At 44.1% G+C, this 20,021-nt stretch overlaps 1 protein-coding gene across 3 annotated transcripts in view; it reads right to left on the bottom strand.

Annotated features, from left to right (window-relative positions):
- The window catches only part of PRKAR1B (protein kinase cAMP-dependent type I regulatory subunit beta), a 100,629-nt gene that overhangs the window by 37,322 nt on the left and 43,286 nt on the right, over positions 1–20,021 (bottom strand). For all 3 annotated transcript variants that reach the window (XM_058157815.1, XM_058157816.1, XM_058157814.1), the window contains 2 exons: positions 19,576–19,622; positions 8,425–8,583 (listed from right to left, as the gene is read on the bottom strand). In XM_058157815.1, coding sequence (XP_058013798.1) covers positions 8,425–8,583; positions 19,576–19,622 — 206 coding nt within the window. The remainder of the gene's footprint in view (positions 1–8,424; positions 8,584–19,575; positions 19,623–20,021) is intronic.

The following is a 20,021-nucleotide window of genomic DNA, read 5'->3' on the forward strand; positions in this document are numbered from 1 at the left end:
GCACAATATTAGCAGGCATTTAAACCACGAGAGGAGACTTTAAGACATATAAAATGACAAGTGCAAGAAGAACAAAGGAGGGGGAAACACAAATATTCCATGGAAAGAAAAAAAAGTGGAAGAAGAAGGAGAAGGAAAGCAATGCCAAGCCAGCTTGGAAAAATAAAAGATTTACAGACAGCCGGGCGAGTCCAGAAATTTGCAACTTGATACGCAACCGAAGAAATAAGCGCGAATGCCATTTCAATTAGTCCTTGCGAACGCATCACCGAGCAACGGGGCCAGGAAAGTGACAGCCAAAGTCGTCTGGACTTGACAAAGCATCGCACCTGCAGCCTTTGCGCTCGCCGTCTGGTCCTCTCATCGCCAGCGGGACGGTCCCAACCAACCCAACCGGGGGGAAAAAAAAAGTTCACTTTAAAAAAAAAACAACCCTCCACGGTGATTGATGGGAGCGAGTTGTGGTGTTTTTAAGCTCTGGGGTTGTTATTACGGCTTTTTTCTAAGGCCTTCCACTCCAAGCTGGATGGATTTGGGTGTGTTTTTTTTTTGCATGACATGGACCTAGAGAGAGAGAGAGACGCCAAGGAGGGGGAAATTTCAGAAGATAGCTGTAGCAGGCAACCATCCCGAAGAGAGAGAAGACTCATCAATGCTCCTATGGGGGGGGGGGGAACGGCTGAGTACATGATGTGCCAGGTGGGAGCGGGATGGTAGATGGTCAATTAATGCTGCAGCGCGTGGAGCTTAGTAAACTGTGCTAATGGGGAGAATTAATAAATAAACGAAGACAGGAGATTGGATAGCAGCTCAATTTGGCAACGGAAGGCAACCCAAAACAAAAAAAAAAAGACTTTGCGGTCCAAAGGCTCCAAACCAGGCCAAAGGGAGTGTTGAGTATCTTAATGCTATTCAGAGCTGCTGGCACCAGGAATCTCCCTCTTTCTCTGTGGCCAATCCAAGATTAAACACCTGTTCATTATCTCCTGCCCCATCCTTTTCGTTCGCCTTGGGGTGGGGTGGGGGGACAATGAGACGTAGCCGTGGGAGGCAGAGCCGACTGCCAGCTTCATTCGGCTCTGAAATGCTGATAAGGGGAGTTGGAATGGTACTTTTTCTAACCCCACCCCCACCCATTGCCCTTGAAAATCTCGACCAGATGTCTTCTTTTTTGGGGGGAGGTGATTCCCTCCTTACCCTAGAGGGTAGTGAATTTGGGATTGAAGTAGGGATGATCTATGGCGGGGAAACCTGGAGATGGAAAGAGCTGCAGATTTTAAGAAAGCTTTGTGGGTTTTCTATGGGTTTTGTCTTTTGGGGGGAACCTCAATGACATTTAGGAGAACTGGGAGCCTCGACGGTTGGTTGGGTTAGAAATATTAATTCCCCCCCCCCAAAAAAAATGCATCCGAATTGTCTTTTCAATGTGGGTAATCGTTTTTGTCAATATGCACATTCCTAAAGTTTATGGGTCTATGTTTCTGGGCTTCAGGGTCCTCTTGAGCTTTTCAGGAAGGAAGGAAGGAAGGAAGGAAGGAAGGAAGGAAGGAAGGAAGGAAGGAAGGAAGGAAGGAAGGAAGGAGGGAGGGAGGGAGGAGGAGGAGGAGGAGGAAGGAAGGAAGGAAGGAAGGAGGGAGGGAAGGAGGGAAGGAGGGGAGGAAGGAGGGGGGGAGGGAGGGAGGGGGGGAGGGAAGGAAGGAAGGAAGGAAGGAAGGAAGGAAGGAAGGAAGGAAAAGGAGAGGAAAAGGGAGGGAGGGAGGGAAGGAAGGAAGGAAGGAAGGAAGGAAGGAAGGAAGGAAGGAAGGAAAAACATGAGGGAGGGAAAGAAGGAAGGAAGGAAGGAAGGAAGGAAGGAAGGAAAAGGAGAGGAGAAGGGAGGGAGGGAAGGAAGGAAGGAAGGAAAAGGAGGAAGGGAGAGAGGGAGGGAAGGAAGGAAGGAAGGAAGGAAGGAAGGAAGGAAGGAAGGAAAAGGAGAGAGGAAGGAAGGAAGAAAAAGGAGGAAGGGAGAGAGGGAAGGAAGGAAGGAAAAGAAAGAGGGAGGGAAGGAAGGAAGGAAATGGAGGGAAGGAGAGAGGGAAGGAAGAACGAAGGAAAAGGAGGAGAGAGGGAAGGAAGGAAGGAAAAGAAGGAGGAGGGAAAGAAGGAAGGAAAGGAGGAAGGAAGGAAGGAAAAGGAGAGGAGAAGGGAGGGAGGGAGGGAGGGAAGGAAGGAAGGAAGGAAGGAAGGAAGGAAGGAAGGAAGGAAGGAAGGAAGGAGCAAGCAACAACTGTCTCGTCAACCATGGTGTGTCTTGTCAGGCAGAATTAGACCCTCCGCAGCCTCCAGACATCCATGGCTTCCCCCACACCCCCTCCCCACTCTTTCCCGTGTGATCCCCCCCCCCCGCAACCCCTTTCAAGATGCCAACCAATCTCCTCTCCTTCTCCTCCCACCCTTTTGGCTTCTGACGCTCTTTCCTTCCAAGTTTCCTTTCCATTCATCCCGCTTATCTCCCAGACGCTGCACCTGTTCTCTGTCCGACTGGCCAAAAACATCCCGTCTGCCCCCCCCCCCACCCCATAAAGACCTTGAATTCAGAAGCCGAAGCAACAATTGACCAATTGAAGACGGTTGCCTGCCGGGCTTCAGTTCCCAAAGAAAACCTCCGAACGAGATAAGGGGGTTCCTTCCTTTCATCTCTTTAGAAGACGAACTGTGCAACAAATGTTAACTTTTGAGCTCGACACAAAGGACGCACACACACACAAAGGTGCCATCACGAGCCCTTTGTGCAAACGGGAGATGCTTTGAACCAGCCTCCAGTTTCACTCCAATTGACACGTTAAGTCCTCGACGTACGACCACAATTGAGCCCGGAATTTCTGCCACTAAGCGAGACGGTTGTGAGGAGGAGTTTCGCCCCGTTTTACAATCGTTCTCGCCAGCCACCGTTATTAAGGGAAGCCCTGCAGCTCTTAAGTTAGCAACAGTCAACCTGGCTTCCCTGGGTTGACCTGGTTTGTCAGAAGGGGATCAAACTGTGGGGGGCGGGGGGAGCTTTTGCAATCGTCATAAATGCGAGACATTTGCCAAGCGTCTGAATCACAGGTGGTATTCAGCAGGTTCTGAACAGTTCTGGAGAACTGGTAGCGGAAATTTTGAGTAGTCTGGAGAACCGGTAGTAAAATTTCTGACTGGCCCCACCCCTCATCTATTCTCTGCCTCCCAATTCCCAGCTGATCAGGAGGAAATGGGGAATTTGCAGTAACCTTCCCCTGGAATGGGGAGGGAATGGAGATTTTATAGTTCCCTCCCCACTCCAGGGGAAAGTTACTGCAAAATCTCCATTCCCTCCCCACTCCAGGGGAAGGTTACTGCAAAATCTCCATTCCTCCCCCACTCCAGGGGAAGGTTACTGCAAAATCTCCATTCCTCCCCCACTCCAGGGGAAGGTTACTGCAAAATCTCCATTCCCTCCCCACTCCAGAGGAAGGATACTGCAGAATCTCCATTCCTCCCCCACTCCAGGGGAAAGTTACTGCAAAATCTCCATTCCCTCCCCACTCCAGGGGAAGGTTACTGCAAAATCTCCATTCCTCCCACTCCAGAGGAAGGATACTGCAGAATCTCCATTCCTCCCCCACTCCAGGGGAAAGTTACTGCAAAATCTCCATTCCCCCCCCACTCCAGGGGAAGGTTACTGCAAAATCTCCATTCCTCCCCCACTCCAGAGGAAGGAAATGGAGATTTTGCAGTAACCTTCCCCTGGAGTGGAGTGGGAATGGAGATTTTGCAGTATCCTTCTCCTGGAGTGGGGTGGGAATGGAGATTTTGCAGTATCCTTCCCCTGGAGTAGGGTGGGAATGGAGATTTTGCAGTATCCTTCCCCTGGAATGGGGTGGGAATGGAGATTTTGCAGCATCCTTCCCCTGGAGTGGGGTAGGAATGCAGATTTTGCAATATCCTTCCTCTAGAGTGGGGAGGGAATGGTGGTTTTGCAGTATCCTTCCCCTGGAGTGGGGTGGGAATAGAGATTTTGCAGTATCCTTCCCCTGGAGTAGGGTGGGAATGGAGATTTTGCAGTATCCTTCCCCTGGAATGGGGTTGGAATGGAGATTTTGCAGCATCCTTCCCCTGGAGTGGGGTAGGAATGCAGATTTTGCAATATCCTTCCTCTGGAGTGGGGAGGGAATGGTGGTTTTGCAGTATCCTTCCCCTAGGAGTGGCAAGGGAATGGGGATTTTGCAGTATCCTTCCCCTTCCACGCCCACCAAGCCACACCACGCCCACCAAGCCACGCCCACAGAACCAGTAGTAAAAAAAACTGAATGCCACCACTGGTCTGAATTTTGATCCCATGACCATGAGATAACTACAACGGTCGTAAGTGTGAAAAACATCACAAGTCACTTTTTTTTTTAAAAAAAAAACTTTTTAAAACTTTTTTTTAAAACAAGGACCTGTATTCACAAATCCCCCAGCCAAGAGACACAATGTATTTTGAAGGTTTGAGGAGGGAAAAAATTGCTTCAAATATTTCCATATTTTTTTTCTATTAAAGGACAAAGTTGGACGCTTCTGAGCGGCCTGGGAATTTTTTCAATTCTTTTCCCCTTTGAAGAAGGGCTGGAAAACAGGTTCTTGGAACCTAAACTGGAAGCAGTTAAGTTCTTTCCAAGGGAAGCTGGCGAAAAAGAACAGAGTGGGGAAGGGCAGAAAAACCCTAGGAATGAAAAGAAGGACATTGAAAGGGGTGAAATGAAGGGAAGAGAATGGGAAAACAAAGAGGGGAGGTTGTTGATGGGACGGCTTTGTGCCAGCTTGGGTTCGAAGATGAAGATGGGGAGAAGAAACTTACAGTAGTGGCCAAAATTGTGGAAACCTTTTGGGAAAAGTGTTAAAAGTGTTAAAAGAGCTGAAGACGTATCTATTCTTCCAAGCAGGACTGGCTTAAATAGGGTTTTTAAATATGGATTTTATTGGGATTTATTTTATATTTTGTATTGTATTTTAAATTTTAGGCCATATTGAATAAGTTTTTTAAAGAGTTTTTTTATTGTAAAATATGGTATTATTTTATCTGCCTGTTCACCGCCCTGAGTCCTTCGGGAGAAGGGCGGTATAAAAATTAAATTATTATTATTATTATTATTATTATTATTATTATTATTATTATTATTATTATTATTATTATTATTATTTATTTTTTATTATTATTTTTATTACATTTATATCCCGCCTTCTCCGAAGACTCAGGGCGGCTTACAGTGTGTAAGGCAATAGTCTCATTCTATTTGTATATTTACAAAGTCAACTTATTGCCCCCCCAACAATCTGGGTCCTCATTTTACCTACCTTATAAAGGATGGAAGGCTGAGTCAACCTTGGGCCGGGCTTGAACCTGCAGTAATTGCAGGCTGCTGTGTTCTAATAACAGGCTTCTTACCAGCCTGAGCTATCCACGGCCATTATTATTATTATTATTATTATTATTATTATTATTATTATTATTATTATTATTATTATTTTCTAAAACTAGCTAATAACACCACTTTTTTTTTAGAGTAGTAGTACCATAAAATTATATATCAATGGAAACATAATTTAATGAAGAATGTAATGCAATAACTTTTATGAAGGATTGGCTATTAGAATAGCAGGTACAGTATAAAGAAGAAAAGGGAAACACGTAGCAAAAACGAGAGATATACAAAAATGATCGCCATAGGAAAAAAAAACGAGATATACAAAAATGATCACCGCGTCAGTTAATACCTCGTTGGGTAACCTTTAGCGTGAGTTGCGGCCTTACAACATCTTCCCATGGAGGGAACCAAATATTTTTAGTTCTGCAGCTGTTCTAATGTGAAACCAAGATTGAAGGATGGCTTCTATTAACTGGGTTTTATTGCTGGGTCACTTCTGACTAACAAGTTTCTTTAGCCGGCTTATAATATATAACAACAGAGTTGGAAGGGACCTTGGAGGCCTTCTAGTCCAACCCCCTGCCCAGGCAGGAAACCCTACACCATCTCAGTCAGATGGTTATCCAACATTTTCTTAAAAATTTCCGGTGTTGGAGCATTCACAACTTCTGCAGGCAAGTCGTTCCACTTTTATTTTGGCTTATATATCTATCTATAAATCTACTTAATCTATTACTTATAATAGCAGTAAATATCTTTGCATCCTGATTAATTAAAGAAATGGGCCGATAGGACTCAATCCTTTCTAAATCTTTATCTGGCTTAGGAATTAGGGATATCATCGTTCTATTCCATGACGAAGGTACTTCTCCACCATGTAATATTCCATTAAATAATTTTTGCAATCTTGGTATTATTAATTCTTTAAATTCTTTATAAAACTCAGCAGGTAATCCATCCTCACCTGGAGCTTTCCCTAATTTTATTTTTTGTATAACTCCATTAATCTCATCTTGTGTTATATCTTCTTCCATCAATTCCTTATATGTTTGATCAATTTTCACCACATATTTTTCTAAATAACTTTGCAATTTTCCCCGATTAACTGGTTTCTTTGAATATAGATTCTGAAAAAAATTTCTAACCACTTCACATTTCTCTAATTTTTTTGTAACATCTTATACCTCTATCATCTATCAAAGCTCCAATTTCTCTCTTCTCTCTTTTATTTTTCGCCATCTTTGCCAATAACTTAGAATTTCTGTTACTAAATTCAAATTTCATTTTAAACTGTATTTTATTCCCATTTCATTTTAAATCGTATTTTATTCCAATTTCATTTTAATTTCTATTTTATTCCAATTCCCTTTTAAATTGTTTTTATCAAATTTTAGAATAGAATAGAATAACAGAGTTGGAAGGGACCTTGGAGGTCTTCTAGTCCAATCCCCTGCCTAGGCAGGAAACCCTACACCACTTCAGACAAATGGTTATCCAACCTCTTCTTAAAATCTTCCAGGGTTGGAGCATTCACAACTTCTGGAGGCAATTTGGTCCACTGATTCATTGTTCTAACTGTCAGGAAATTTCTCCTGAGTTCTAGGTTCCTTCTCTCCTTGATTAGTTTCCACCCATTGCTTCTTGTCCTGTCTTCAGGTGCTTTGGAGAATAGCTTGACTCCCTCTTCTTTGGGACAGCCCCTGAGATATTGGAAGACTGCTATCCTGTCTCCCCTAGTCCTTCTTTTCATTAAACTAGGCATACCGAGTTCCTGCAGCCGTTCTTCATATGTTTTAGCCTCCAGCCCCCTAATTGTCTTTGTTGCTCATCTCTGCACTTTTTCTAGAGTCTCCACATCTTTTTCACATCGTGGCGACCAAAACCGAATGCAGTATTCCAAGTGTGGCCTTACCAAGGCATTATAAAGTGGTATTAACACTTTAGTAATAATTTGTTTCTGGAACTCTTAATTTTGATATGGCCCAAGGGCTAATCAATCAATAAACAACACAATGGAGAACTGGTCTCCTCTAAAGCCTCACCTCCTCCCTCCATCTTTTCAAAGGTGATTAGTCAACACTAGATGGTTTTAGGGGCCTTCCTCATGACCAAGAGGAAGGCTACTTAAAGCCAGCAACCAAATTCATCCTTCTGTTGCCTGGGGTCTCCAGATGTGTTAGTATATTAAAGGTAAAGGTAAAGGTTCCCCCGTACATGTGTGCTAGTCGTTCCCAACTCTAGGGGGCGGTCCTCATCTCTGTTTCAAAGCCGAAGAGCCAGCGCTGTCCGAAGACGTCTCCGTGGTCATGTGGCCAGCATGACTCAACGCCAAAGGCGCACGGAACGCTGTCACCTTTCCACGAAAGGTGGTCCATACTTTTCTACTTGCATTTTTTACCTGCTTTTGAACTGCTAGGTTGGCAGAAGCTGGGACAAGTAATGGGAGTTCACCCCGTTACGCGGCAGGGGGGATTCGAACCACTGAACTGCCGACCTTTCGATCGACAAGCTCAGCGTCTTAGCCACTGAACCACCATGTCCCATGTTGGTCTATTACGACTCCACATTCCTCATCCAACCCCATTCGACGGGGCCAGCTGAGCAAAGCTGCTTTGAAACCTCTGGAGTGGAAGGAGTAGTAAACATTAAGACGTTCCGTTGCTTACAAGCCCTTCTTCGGCCAACCGGACTGCTGCGCCTTCAGATCTCCGTGACCCCAAAATGAACCAAATTTAATTTCTCCAGGAGAAAGGGAGAATCCAAGGCCTTCCATGCCCATAAATAGAGTTTTGTCTAATTTTGGAACCTTTCCTCTTTCATAAACCCTATGCGGTACAAATTGGCGGTGGTGCGTCTCATATTATAAAGACAGCTGGCTCTATGTACACCTCCCCAAGGCCTACATTTCAAGAACTTTTCCCCCATATTAACCAACTGTTTCAACAAGAGCGAGTGGAGGGGTAGCTTTGGAAGGGGTCGCTTCCAAGTTTGTTTGTTTGCTTTGTTTTGTAAAACCCACCATCAAGATGCGTCTGTAGCTATCGCGGTCAATTCCCCAGAGTTTGAGATCCGTTTTTGCTTTGACGGTCGCGGCGCGCGGTGTGCCATAAATGAGGGCCAGTTCTCCAAAGCTGCCTCCTTCTCCGATGCTGGTGACCAATTCCCCGTTCACGTACACCTTAATTAAAGAAGGGGGGGAAAAAACACATTAGCCCTTGAGAGAAGCACAAGACGGAGAGAAAGGGACAGATCCGCTCCAAAATGGACATCGCAAGCGTACGAAACATTGCTGGCTGGGGAATTCTGGGAGTTGAAGTCCTCCAGGCTTAAAGTTGCCAAGGTTGAAGGCCCCTGTGCTAGAGAGAGAACTTTTCTAGAGTGCTAAAGATGTCAACCTCAGCTTTCCATCCGACATTTTATGACGGCGAGAAAGTGCGTTGATGATAAACTGCCCTGTCATTCTGGCCTCTGCATGATCTGCCTGTGGGGAGATGAAGGGAAAGAAAAGGGGAAGGAAGGAAGGAAGGAAAAAGGGAAGGAGGAAAAGAGAAAGGAAGGAAGGAAGGAAAATGGGAGGGAGGGAGGGAGGAAGCAAGAAAGGAAAAAAGAGAAGGGAAGGAAGGAAGTTAAAGAGAAAGAGAGGGAGGAAGGAAGGAAAAGAAGGGAAGGAAGGAAGGAAAAAGGGAGGAAGGAAGGAAGGAAAAGAGAACGGAAGGAAAGAAGGAAGTTAAAGAGAAAGGGAGGGAGGGAAGAAGGGAGGAAGAAAAAGAGAAAGGGAGGGAGGAAGGAAGGAAAAGAGAAGGGAGGGAGGGAAGGAAGGAAGGAAGGAAAGAAAGAAGGAAGGAAGGAAAGGGGGAGGAAGGAAGGAAGCAGTGTGTTTTTATTAACCTCACCGTCACGACGACATGATTAAAAATTGGCCCGTGTGAAAACGTATCACAAGAGGATCCAAAAGGACGTCAAACTAAAAACCTACAGTTTTATTTCCTCTGCAGAGATCTACCTGGGAAATTATCCTAGGTAGGTAGGAACGATCTCAGAACAAAACTATCAAGCCGGGAGTTTAATAGGTCAGCTCAGCCGAGGTTATCTGTCCACAATGAATCTGCAAACGTGGGTTAAAAACAAGCCAACATTCCTTTTCCAGGGCTGGAGCGGCTGAGCCCATCTACACAGTAGCCAAAGATCTCGCTTACTCCCCCCTCCCTCCCCTCCCCCCTCCTTCCCTCCCTCCCTCTCTTTCTCTCTCTCTCTCTCTCTCTCTTTCATGTCGTTGCAAAGGAATGCAGAGCTGGAGATACCCAAATATGAAGAGTTATGATTCTGCCAAAGGCCTGCAGCTTTGCAAAGATCAAAAACATTCTGGGCTTCTATTGTTTTTCCCATCGCTTTTGATATGAGTCACGGCCCTCTTCTCAACTTCCTTTTCTCTGGCAAGCAACCACTGCAGAAATCGTGCAGGCGGGCGTCGGCTTACGACAATCCGTTTAGCGACCGCTCTAATGTTTACACCAGTGGTGAAATCTAATTTTTTTTTTTTACTACCGGTTCTGTGGGCGTGGTGTGGCTTGGTGGGCGTGAGAGGAGAAGGATATTGCAAAATCCCCATTCCCTCCCCACTCCAGGGGGAAGGATACTGCAAAATCCCCATTCCCTCCCCACTCCTGCAGCCAAACAGAGGTGGTATTTGTTGGCTCTCCAAACTACTCAAAATTTCCACTTAACAACCGCAGTGATTCACTTAAACAACTGTGGCGGGAAAGGGCAAAACTCACTTAGGAAATGTCTCGCTCCGCGACAGAAATTTTGGGCTCTAACTGTGGGCGTAAGTCGAGGACTAACTGAACAGAAATAGTCATTTACTGCATCTCCAACGATTGGTAATGATATAGAGGGAATGCGGGTAGTCCTTGGACTTATGACTTCAGTGGGGAATTTTCATTGGAAAGCAAGGCGGTTATGCAGATGGAAAGAATGGAAGAAATGGAGGAAGAGGAAGAGGAGGAGAGAAGGATGGAGAAAGAGAAGGAGAAGGAGGGAAAGGGGGAAGGAGAAGGTGAAGCTGGAGGTGAAGGAGGAGGAGGAGGAGGAAGAGGAAGAGAAGGAGGGAAGAGGAAGAGAGAAGGACGGAGAAAGAGAAGGAGGGAAAGGGGGAAGGAGAAGGTGAAGCTGGAGGTGGAAGAGGAGGAGAAGGAGGAGGAGGAAGAGGTAGAGAAGGAGGGAAGAGGAAGAGAAGGACGGAGAGAGAGAAGGAGAAGGAGGGAAAGGGGGAAGGAGAAGGTGAAGCTGGAGGTGGAAGAGGAGGAGAAGGAGGAGGAGGAGAAGGAAGAGGAAGAGAAGGAGGGAAGAGGAAGAGAGAAGGATGGAGAAAGAGAAGGAGAAGGAGGGAAAGGGGGAAGGAGAAGGTGAAGCTGGAAGTGGTGGAGGAGGAGGAGGAGGAGGAGGAGGAGGAGGAGGAAGAGGAAGAGAAGGAGGGAAGAGGAAGAGGAAGAGAGAAGGACGGAGAAAGAGAAGGAGGAGGGAAAAGGGGAAGGAGGAGGTGAAGCTGGAGGAGGAGAAGGAGGATAGAGGGAGGAGAAGGAGAGAGGAGGAGGAGGAGAAGAGGAGGCGAGGAGGAGGAGGAGGAGGAGGAGGAGGAGGAGGAGGAGGAGGAAGAAGAAGAAGAAGAAGAAGAAGAAGAAGAAGAAGAAGAAGAAGAAGAAGAAGAAGAAGAAGAAGAAGAAGAAGAAGAAGAAGAAGAAGAAGAAGAACTGTTTTTTCTGTTGCTTCAAAGCATGACCTCTTTCAACTGGGCTGCTAGTCCTCAGAGTTTTGCACTGTCAAATCTTGAAGCAATGGTAGAGAGTGGGAGAAAAGGGGCTGGGGGTAGCATCCTCTCTGACCACCCACCCATCGCTTTCCCTTGCTTTCCTGATCTGTCTATAAGAAATGGAAAGAAAGAAAGCATCTCTTTATAAAATGTGAATTGTCTCTAATAAACAAACGGCTCACTGGTCCTTTGGCTTCCTCTGGAAATCTACTCCGCTGGAATTATATAGTTTGATCCGTCAGCTGTAACAAGAGCCGGCTTGTTATTCCTGAGTCAGAAACTCCAAATATGGAATATGGTTCCAGCAGATAGGAGAGAGAGAGAGAGAGAGAGAGAGAGAGAGAGAGAAAGAGATCTGTTCCGTTTTTGTGGTCAGGTGACGGGCTTCGGTAGCTGGGGAAACAGGCAGCCTGCCCAAAAAACGTTTGGGGTCAAAATAGAAATAACAGACTTTCCGTACAAAAAAAATAAAAATAAAATAAAATAAATAAAGGCCGAAACTACCTTGCTCCGAAGTGTGGGTTTGTGGGGACAGGCTTGAAAGAGGAAATCAAATCAAAATAAAATTCTGAATCCGTCTTTCTAAATATATAACAGAAAACAGCCGAGTGGTTATTTTCATTTTTACAAGCCTTGCTGATGGCTGTTGTTGTTGTTGTTGTTTTTTTAAACCTCTCTTTGCACGGCAATTAAAAAAAAAAAACCCAACGCGTGGTCAGTCAAAGTTTTCAAAATAGAGAAACGGGACGTCTTTGGGTTTTTTTGGGGGGGAAAAAATATTATTTTGGAGAGAAAATGTAGGTGATAGTCAAGAGCTAGCCAAAAGCAGGACTGTTTTCTTGCAGTCTCAGAAGTGGCCATGTAAGCCTGCCACGACAGGCTGGGCCTGAGACATATAAAAGGATCCAACAGCGGCAGCCAAAAAAGCCAACACAATCCTAAGTTGCATTCATACAGGGATACAATCAGGAACAAGTGAGGTACTAATTCCGCTCTATAAAGCCCTAGTAAGACTACACCTAGAATACTGCATCCAGTTTTGGTCACCACACTACAAGAAATGTATTGAGACTCTAGAATAGGGGTCGGCAACCTTAAACACTCAAAGAGCCACAAACCGGAAGTTCCCAATTCTGAAACTGACCGGAAGTCCTATTCTCCAATCATAGTCTCCTCCTAGCGAGGCGTCCTTTTTCTTCTACCTGTCCTAACCAAAAGCCCTATCAATTGTGGAGCCGATCAGCGACAGGGAGCCGCAGCAGAGGAATCAAAGAGCCACATGCGGCTCCAGAGCCGCAGGTTGCTGACTCCTGCTCTATAGTGCAGAGAAGAGCAACCAGGATGATTGGGGGACTGGAGGTGAAAACATACGAAGAACGGTTGCAGGAACTTAATGTTAACCGCTTTATTTATTTATTTATTTATTTATTAATCGTATTTATATACCGCCCTATCTCCCGAAGGACTCAGGGCGGTTCACAGGCATTTAAAAACATATAAATATAAATACAGAATAAAAACAATTAAGAAACTTATTTGAAAGCCCGTTAATTAAAATATACAAATAAAACCCAATTAAAACCCATGAATTTAAAACCTAGCTTTAATCTAGATTGCAGAAAATACGACTTCTGTAACAGAATCATCAGTGCTTGGAATACTTTACCTGACTCTGTGGCCTCTTCCCATAATCCTAAAAGCTTTAACCAAAAACTTTCTACTATTGACCTCACCCCATTCGTAAGAGGACCATAAGGGGCATGCATAAGAGCACAAACGTGCCTACTGTTCCTGTCCTATTGTTTTCTTTTCTTCTTCCTATATATATACATATGCTTATACCTCCTAATATTTACTCATATATATGTTTATATACTATATAATCTTTTTATATGATGTTGTGACAAAATAAATAAATAAATAAATAAATAAATAAATAAATAAATAAATAAATAAATAAATAAATAAATAAATAAATAAATAAATAAACTGGAGATGGCTAGTCTAGTGAAGAAAAGGACCAGGGGAGACATGCTAGCAGTCTTCTAATATTTGAGGAGCTGGCCCAGAGAGGAGGGGTTCAAGCTATTTTCCAAGGCCCCTGAAAGCCAGACAAGGAAAACTGATCAAGGAGAGCTTCAACTTGAAAAGAAGGAGAAATTTTATGATGATGGAAACAATCAACCGATGGAACAGAAGTTGCCTTTGGAAGTTGTGGGAGCTTCATCCATGGAAGCTTTCAAGAAGAGACTGGACTGCCATCGGTCAGCAATAGTGTAGGGTCTCCTGCTTGGGACTAGATGAACCTACAAGGTCCCTTCCAACTCTGAATCTATCTAAGATGATCAAAGATCTGGAGGCTAAAACATACGATGAATGGTTGCAGGAACTGGGCCTGGCTAGTCTAGTGAAGAGAAGGACCAGAGGAGACATGATAGCAGCCTTCCAATATTTGAGGGGCTGCCACAGAGAGGAGGGGAGGGTCAAGCTATTTTCCAAAGCACCCGAAGGCCAGACAAGGAACAATGGATGAAAACTGATCAAGGAGAGATTCAACCTCGAAATAAGGAGAAATTTTCTGACAGTGAGAGGAATCAATCAATGGAACAGAAGTTGCCTTCTCCTGCTTGGGTAGAGAGTTGGACTAGATAACCTACAAACTCCCTTCCAACTCTGTTAATCTGTTAATATCTGATTAATGGATAGGGATACCCAGGTAGTCCTCAGCTTAACAACCATTTGCTTAGTGACTGTTCAAAGTTACAACCACACGGAAAAAGTGACATATGACCAGTACTTCCATTTACATCTGTCACCATGTTCGCATGATCAAAATTCGGACGCTTGAGAAGTGACTCACATTTATGACGGCTGCAGTGCCCCGGAGTCATGGGATCCTCTTTTGCGACCTTCTGACAAGCAGGGTTACTTACGGGACCGCCTACTGCTACCGATTGTCTCCCACCGACCCATGCGCTCTCACAGAGAGGGACTCCTTAGCGTGCCATCCGCCAAGCAATGTCGGCTGGCGACCCCCAGGGGAAGGGCCTTCTCTGTGGGGGCTCCCACCCTCTGGAATGAACTTCCCCCAGGACTCCGCCAACTTCCTGACCTTCGAACCTTTCGGCGCGAGCTGAAAACATATTTATTTATTCGCGCAGGACTGGCATGGAATTTTAGATTTTGTTTGGTTTTTAATTGTTAGTGGATTTTACTGTTTTAAATATATTTTAATCTGGGCCAAATTCAATAAGTTTTTTAAATATTATTTTATCTTGTATTTATTCTGTTGTTCTGTTTTATCTGGCTGTAAACCGCCCTGAATCCTTCGGAAGAAGGGTGGTATAAAAATCTAATTAAATAAATGAATAAATAAAGTCAATGGGGAAACTGTGTCACTAACTTAACAGCAGTCCTGATTCCGTTTGCAATCTTGCTCATCAGCGTCCAACAAGCAAAGACAATGGGGGAAAGATTGACTAATTAAGTAAATTTGTTAATTAACGTGAATTAAGTGAATTAATTGATTGATTAACCATTGCAGGGATTTGCTCAACGATCACAGCCAGACGCTGAAAACTGGATGCGACTCATATAACAATTTTCCTGGTTAAGATTTGAAAACCAAACACAAGGTCCACCTTCAAGTGACCATCATCGCCGTTCCTTGCAAGGATGCTAAACCGTGTTTTGTCTCTATCTTCGCCCTGCAGATGTGGCAGGCTTCAAACTGAGACATCCTGGTTTCCCCAATCGGAAGGATGAGTCAGTTGGATCTCTGGAGGAGATGGTGACTTGGGGAGGGCTTTCAACGCCCAACAACGCTAATTAGATGACCTCCTGACACACCAAGGGCTTGCCATAAAAAGACGCTATGTCTCCCTAAATAGCTGCCAGGCGCTGTTGGGTGGCTTAAAAATATGCCAGCTGCTTCTTAAAATAGAACCTGAGTGGGAAAAGACTGGGCAAACTTTATTTTGATACGATGCAGGAAGCCACAGAAAGAGCTGCCTCATCATCATAATGGATGGAAACTGACCAAGGAGAGATTCAACCTAGAAATAAGGAGAAATTTTCTGATGGTGAAAACCATCAACCCGAAGAAACAGAAGTTGCCTTCGGAAGTTGTGGGAGCTTCATCAAGAAGAGACTGGACTTGCCATCTGTCAGAAATGATGTAGGGCCGTGATGGCGAACCTATGGCACGGGTGCCACAGGTGGCACACAGAGCCCTCTCTGCAGGCATGCCAGCCATCGCCCCAGCCCAGCTGTCAGGAAATTGTTATTTGCCTAACTAGTTGGCCAGGCAATATATAAACTAACTATGTATGTTTGTAGAAAGGCATGATATTGCTTTAAGGCTGTGCTGCATCATGCAAGCATCCTGATTGGTTGAGCTCTGTAGCCAATGTATAAACGGACTACTAAATTATGGCTTGTGGGGAATCTACAGGGACGCTACAGCATTGTAACCTAATGACATGCTGCAACTTATATGTGAGCTTTATGATCGTTGCTCGATCATGGCTAGTTACTGATTCCTCAAGATACTGACTGTTGTGTATTGAACTGCGTTTTGCCGAACTGAAAGAAGACCTTGTTTGTTGTGCAAGTCTACGTTTGGTAAGAAGACTGGCCTTATATATAATATAATATAATATAATAATATAATATAATATAATATAATATAATATAATATAATATATAATATTATATAATATAATATAATATAATATAATATAATATAATATAATATAATATAATATAATATAATATAATATAATATAATATAATATAATATAATATAATATAATATAATAATATAATATAATATAATTTAATATAATATAATATAATATAATATATAATATAATATAATATAATATAATATAATATAATATAATATAATATAATATAATAATATAATATAATATAATATAATATAATATAACAACAGAGTTGGAAGGGATCTTGGAGGCCTTCTAGTCCAACCCCCTGCCCAGGCAGGAAACCCTACACCATCTCAGTCAGATGGTTATCCAACATTTTCTTAAAAATTTCCAGTGTTGGAGCATTCACAACTTCTGCAGGCAAGTCGTTCCACTTATTAATTGTTCTCACTGTCAGGAAATTTCTCCTTAGTTCTAAGTTGCTTCTTTCCTTGATCAGTTTCCATCCATTGCTTCTTGTCCTGCTTTCAGGTGGTTTGGAGAATAGTTTGACTCCCTCTTCTTTGTGGCAGCCCCTGAGATATTGGAAGACTGCTATCATGTCTCCCCTAGTCCTTCTTCTCATTAAACTAGACATACCCAGTTCCTGCAACAGTTCTTCGTATGTTTCAGCCTCCAGTCCCCTAATCCTCTTGGTTGCTCTTCTCTGCACTCTTTCTAGAGTCTCAGCATCTTTTTTACATCGCGGCGACCAAAACTGGATGCAATATTCCAAGTGTGGCCTTACCAAGGCATTATAAAGTGGCACTAACACTTCACGTGATCTTGATTCGATCCCTCTGTGTATGTGTATGACCTGGATTGTTTTTGGACTATGACTTTGCCTTTTCCCTAAAAGTAAAGGAATATCAAACCCCAGTTTGTCTGCAGGTGACTGTTATTGTATACAACCGACCTCAGTCGTTTTCATGCGTAGGGTGCTCTGCTCAACGGTCCACAACCTTGGTTGTGAACCCAGATTACCCTTAACACCAGCTCCACTGCACATGCACACGCGCCTCCTGCCAGCCAGCTGGTCTTCAGGTCTCTGCCGCACATGTGCAGGGAGTATGTGAGGAATCCATGCAGGGGTGCATGGCCGGGGGGAGTACAGGTTGGCGCAGGAGGCTTTCCCGGCCCAAAATAGGGCGTGGGGGGCCTTGCACGGCGCCTCTGCACCCCATTTTGGCTTCCAAGTTGCTGCAGGAGGCTTTCCACGCCCCAAACAGTAACCTCCTGGGGGAAGGCTACTGCAAAATCCCCATTCCCACCCCACTCTGGGGCCCGCCAGAGGTAGTATTTGCCGGTTCTCCGAACTGCTCAAAATTTCCGCTACTGGTTCTCCAGAACCTGCTGGATTTCACCCCTGGGAGAGAAGGTTAGAAAAGGAGGAAGAAGGGAAGAGAGAAGGAAAGAAGAAAGTAGAAGAGGATAGAAGAAGGGAGGGAAGGGGAAGAGATGAGAAGGAGAAGAAGGATTGTTGTGAAAGAAGGGAGATGGAATGGTAGAAGAGCAACCCCGAGTATACTCAAATTTTTTTAGGATGAACTAATATGAAAGTTAAAAGAGAATATGTATGATTAACAATGGATAACAGACTGTACGTTTAAGACATGTTTATGAGAAATATATATATAAAGGTAAAGGTTCCCCTCGCACATATGTGCTAGTTGTTCCCAACTCTAGGGGACGGTGCTCATCTCTGTTTCAAAGCCAAAGAGCCAGCACTGTCCGAGGATGTCTCCGTGGTCATGTGGCTGGCATGACTCTACGCCAAAGGCGCACGGAACGCTGTTACCTTCCCACCAAAGGTGGTCCCTATTTTTTCTACTTGCATTTTTACGTGCTTTCGAAACTGCTAGGTTGGCAGAAGCTGGGACAAGTTAACGGCAGCGCTAGGGATTCGAACCGCTGAGCTGCCGACCTTTTGATCGACAAGTTCAACATCCTAGCCCCTGAGCCACCACGTCCCTCAAAATATATATATATATATATAATTTTTCATATACATATAAATCCTATAATTTCATATATATATAAATTTATATATATATATTTCATATATATATACATATATATATATAAATCCATTTCTTCTCAACCGTGCCATAATCCTCCTTACAAACTCCTTACAAAGTGCCCGTTTCCAGGCCCACCCAGAACCATCCGGAGGGAAGCCGCTGTCATTTTCAGGTCCCCCCTCCCCCCACGGCGAGGTTTCAACCCCTCCGGAGCAAAGTTTGGACAAGCAAATTGGAATCTTCTGAAGATGAAAAGCCGAGCTTGCCCGCCCCCAGGGTCCCTCCTTGCTCTTTAGGGAAGGCACGAGATGACCTAATCCTTGACGATTAGCAAAAAAACAGTTTGCTCCAGTTTTGTTTCACCCAACGCTCGGGGCACATTCCAACTTGATGGCCTTCCATCTTTTGAGATTGCTTAGCGGTAAAGCTGCATGGCCTACGGGCATGGTTACTCCAAGGCTCTCAACCTAAAATAATTTGTTGGCGGATGATACGCCATTAGGTGACTTTATACGGACAAATGAGCTTGGCTCCTGATGGCAATCCATGGGAAGATTACTTCTGAAATGTCCTCTCGGCTTCCTCCAGACCTGTTTGAGGACTCGTCCTGGGAATGGCGCTTTCATCCATTGGGGCAATGAATAGGACTCATCTGTTCCTTTTCTGATAGGTTCTACCATAGCTACCATATCGCAAGACCTAAAATGGACACCCGACGTCGAAAACGTCATCAAAAAAGAACAACAAAGAATGTTCTTTCTGCGCCAACTCAGGAAGCTCAAACTGCCCAAGGAGCTGCTGATCCAGTTCTACAGAGGAATGATTGAGTCTGTCATCTGCACTTCTATAACTGTCTGGTTTGGTTCTGCAACCCAACAAGACAGACACAGACTTCAGAGGATCATTAGAATGGCAGAAAAAACCATGGCTACCAACCTGCCTTCCATTGAGGACCTGTATACTATATGAGTCAAAAAGAGGGCTGTGAAAATATCTACAGACCCCTCACATCCTGGACATAAATTGTTTCAACTCCTACCCTCAAAACGACGCTATAGACCACTGCACACCAGAACAACTAGACACAAGAACAGTTTTTTTCCCAAATGCCATCACTCTGCTAAACAAATAATTCCCTCAACACTGTCAAACTATTTACTAAGTCTGCACTACTATTAATCTTCTCATCGTTCCCATCACCCATCTCCTCCCGCTTATGACTGCATGACTGTAACTTTGTTGCTTGTATTCTTATGATTTATATTGATATTGTTTTCTGATTGCTTATTTGTACCCTATGACTATCATTAAGTGTTGTACCTTATGATTCTTGATGAATGTGTCTTTTCTTTTATGTATACTGAGAGCGTATGCACCAAAGACAAATTCCTTGTGTGTCCAATCACACTTGGCCAATAAAAAATTCTATTCTATTCTATTCTATTCTATTCTATTCTATTCTATTCTATTCTATTCTATTCTATTCCACTCCATTCTATTCTATTCTATTCTTTCCTCTCTAGGTCACCAGTAAGGAGAAGTCCTCTTGTTCATAACTTAGCCAGAACATCAGCACATTTCAGTACACAAAAGGAAAAGCAAGTCCTTCAAATAAGTCAGTTGCAACTTACATACACCTCCCCGTGATCGATCACATAGAAGTTGTCGCCTTCATCACCTACAGGGGAACAGAAAGGCAAATCAGGAGCCCGTAAACTTAAGAGTCTGATTTTTGTACCAGCTTTGAAAAGACTGGATCAGAGAAAGCAAAGTAAGTAGGTATGAATCAAGCTTTATAAAAACCCTAAGTAAGACCACACCTGGAATCCCGCAACCAATATTGGTCACCTATACTACAAAAAAAAGGGTGTGGAGACTTTGGAAAAAGTTCAGAGAAGAGCAATGCAGATGAGCAAAGGCCTGGAGACTAAAACATACGAAGAAGGGCTGCAGGATTTGGGTTTGGCTACCGGGTGTCAGCAACCTGCGGCTCTGGAGCCGCATGTGGCTCTTTGGGACCTCTGCTGTGGCTCCCTGTCAGGTGATCCCACCACTGGCTGGCCCCACCCCTCCCCCT

Source organism: Ahaetulla prasina, chromosome 14, assembly GCF_028640845.1.
Source record: "Ahaetulla prasina isolate Xishuangbanna chromosome 14, ASM2864084v1, whole genome shotgun sequence".
In the NCBI taxonomy this organism is placed as follows: Eukaryota; Metazoa; Chordata; class Lepidosauria; order Squamata; family Colubridae; genus Ahaetulla; species Ahaetulla prasina.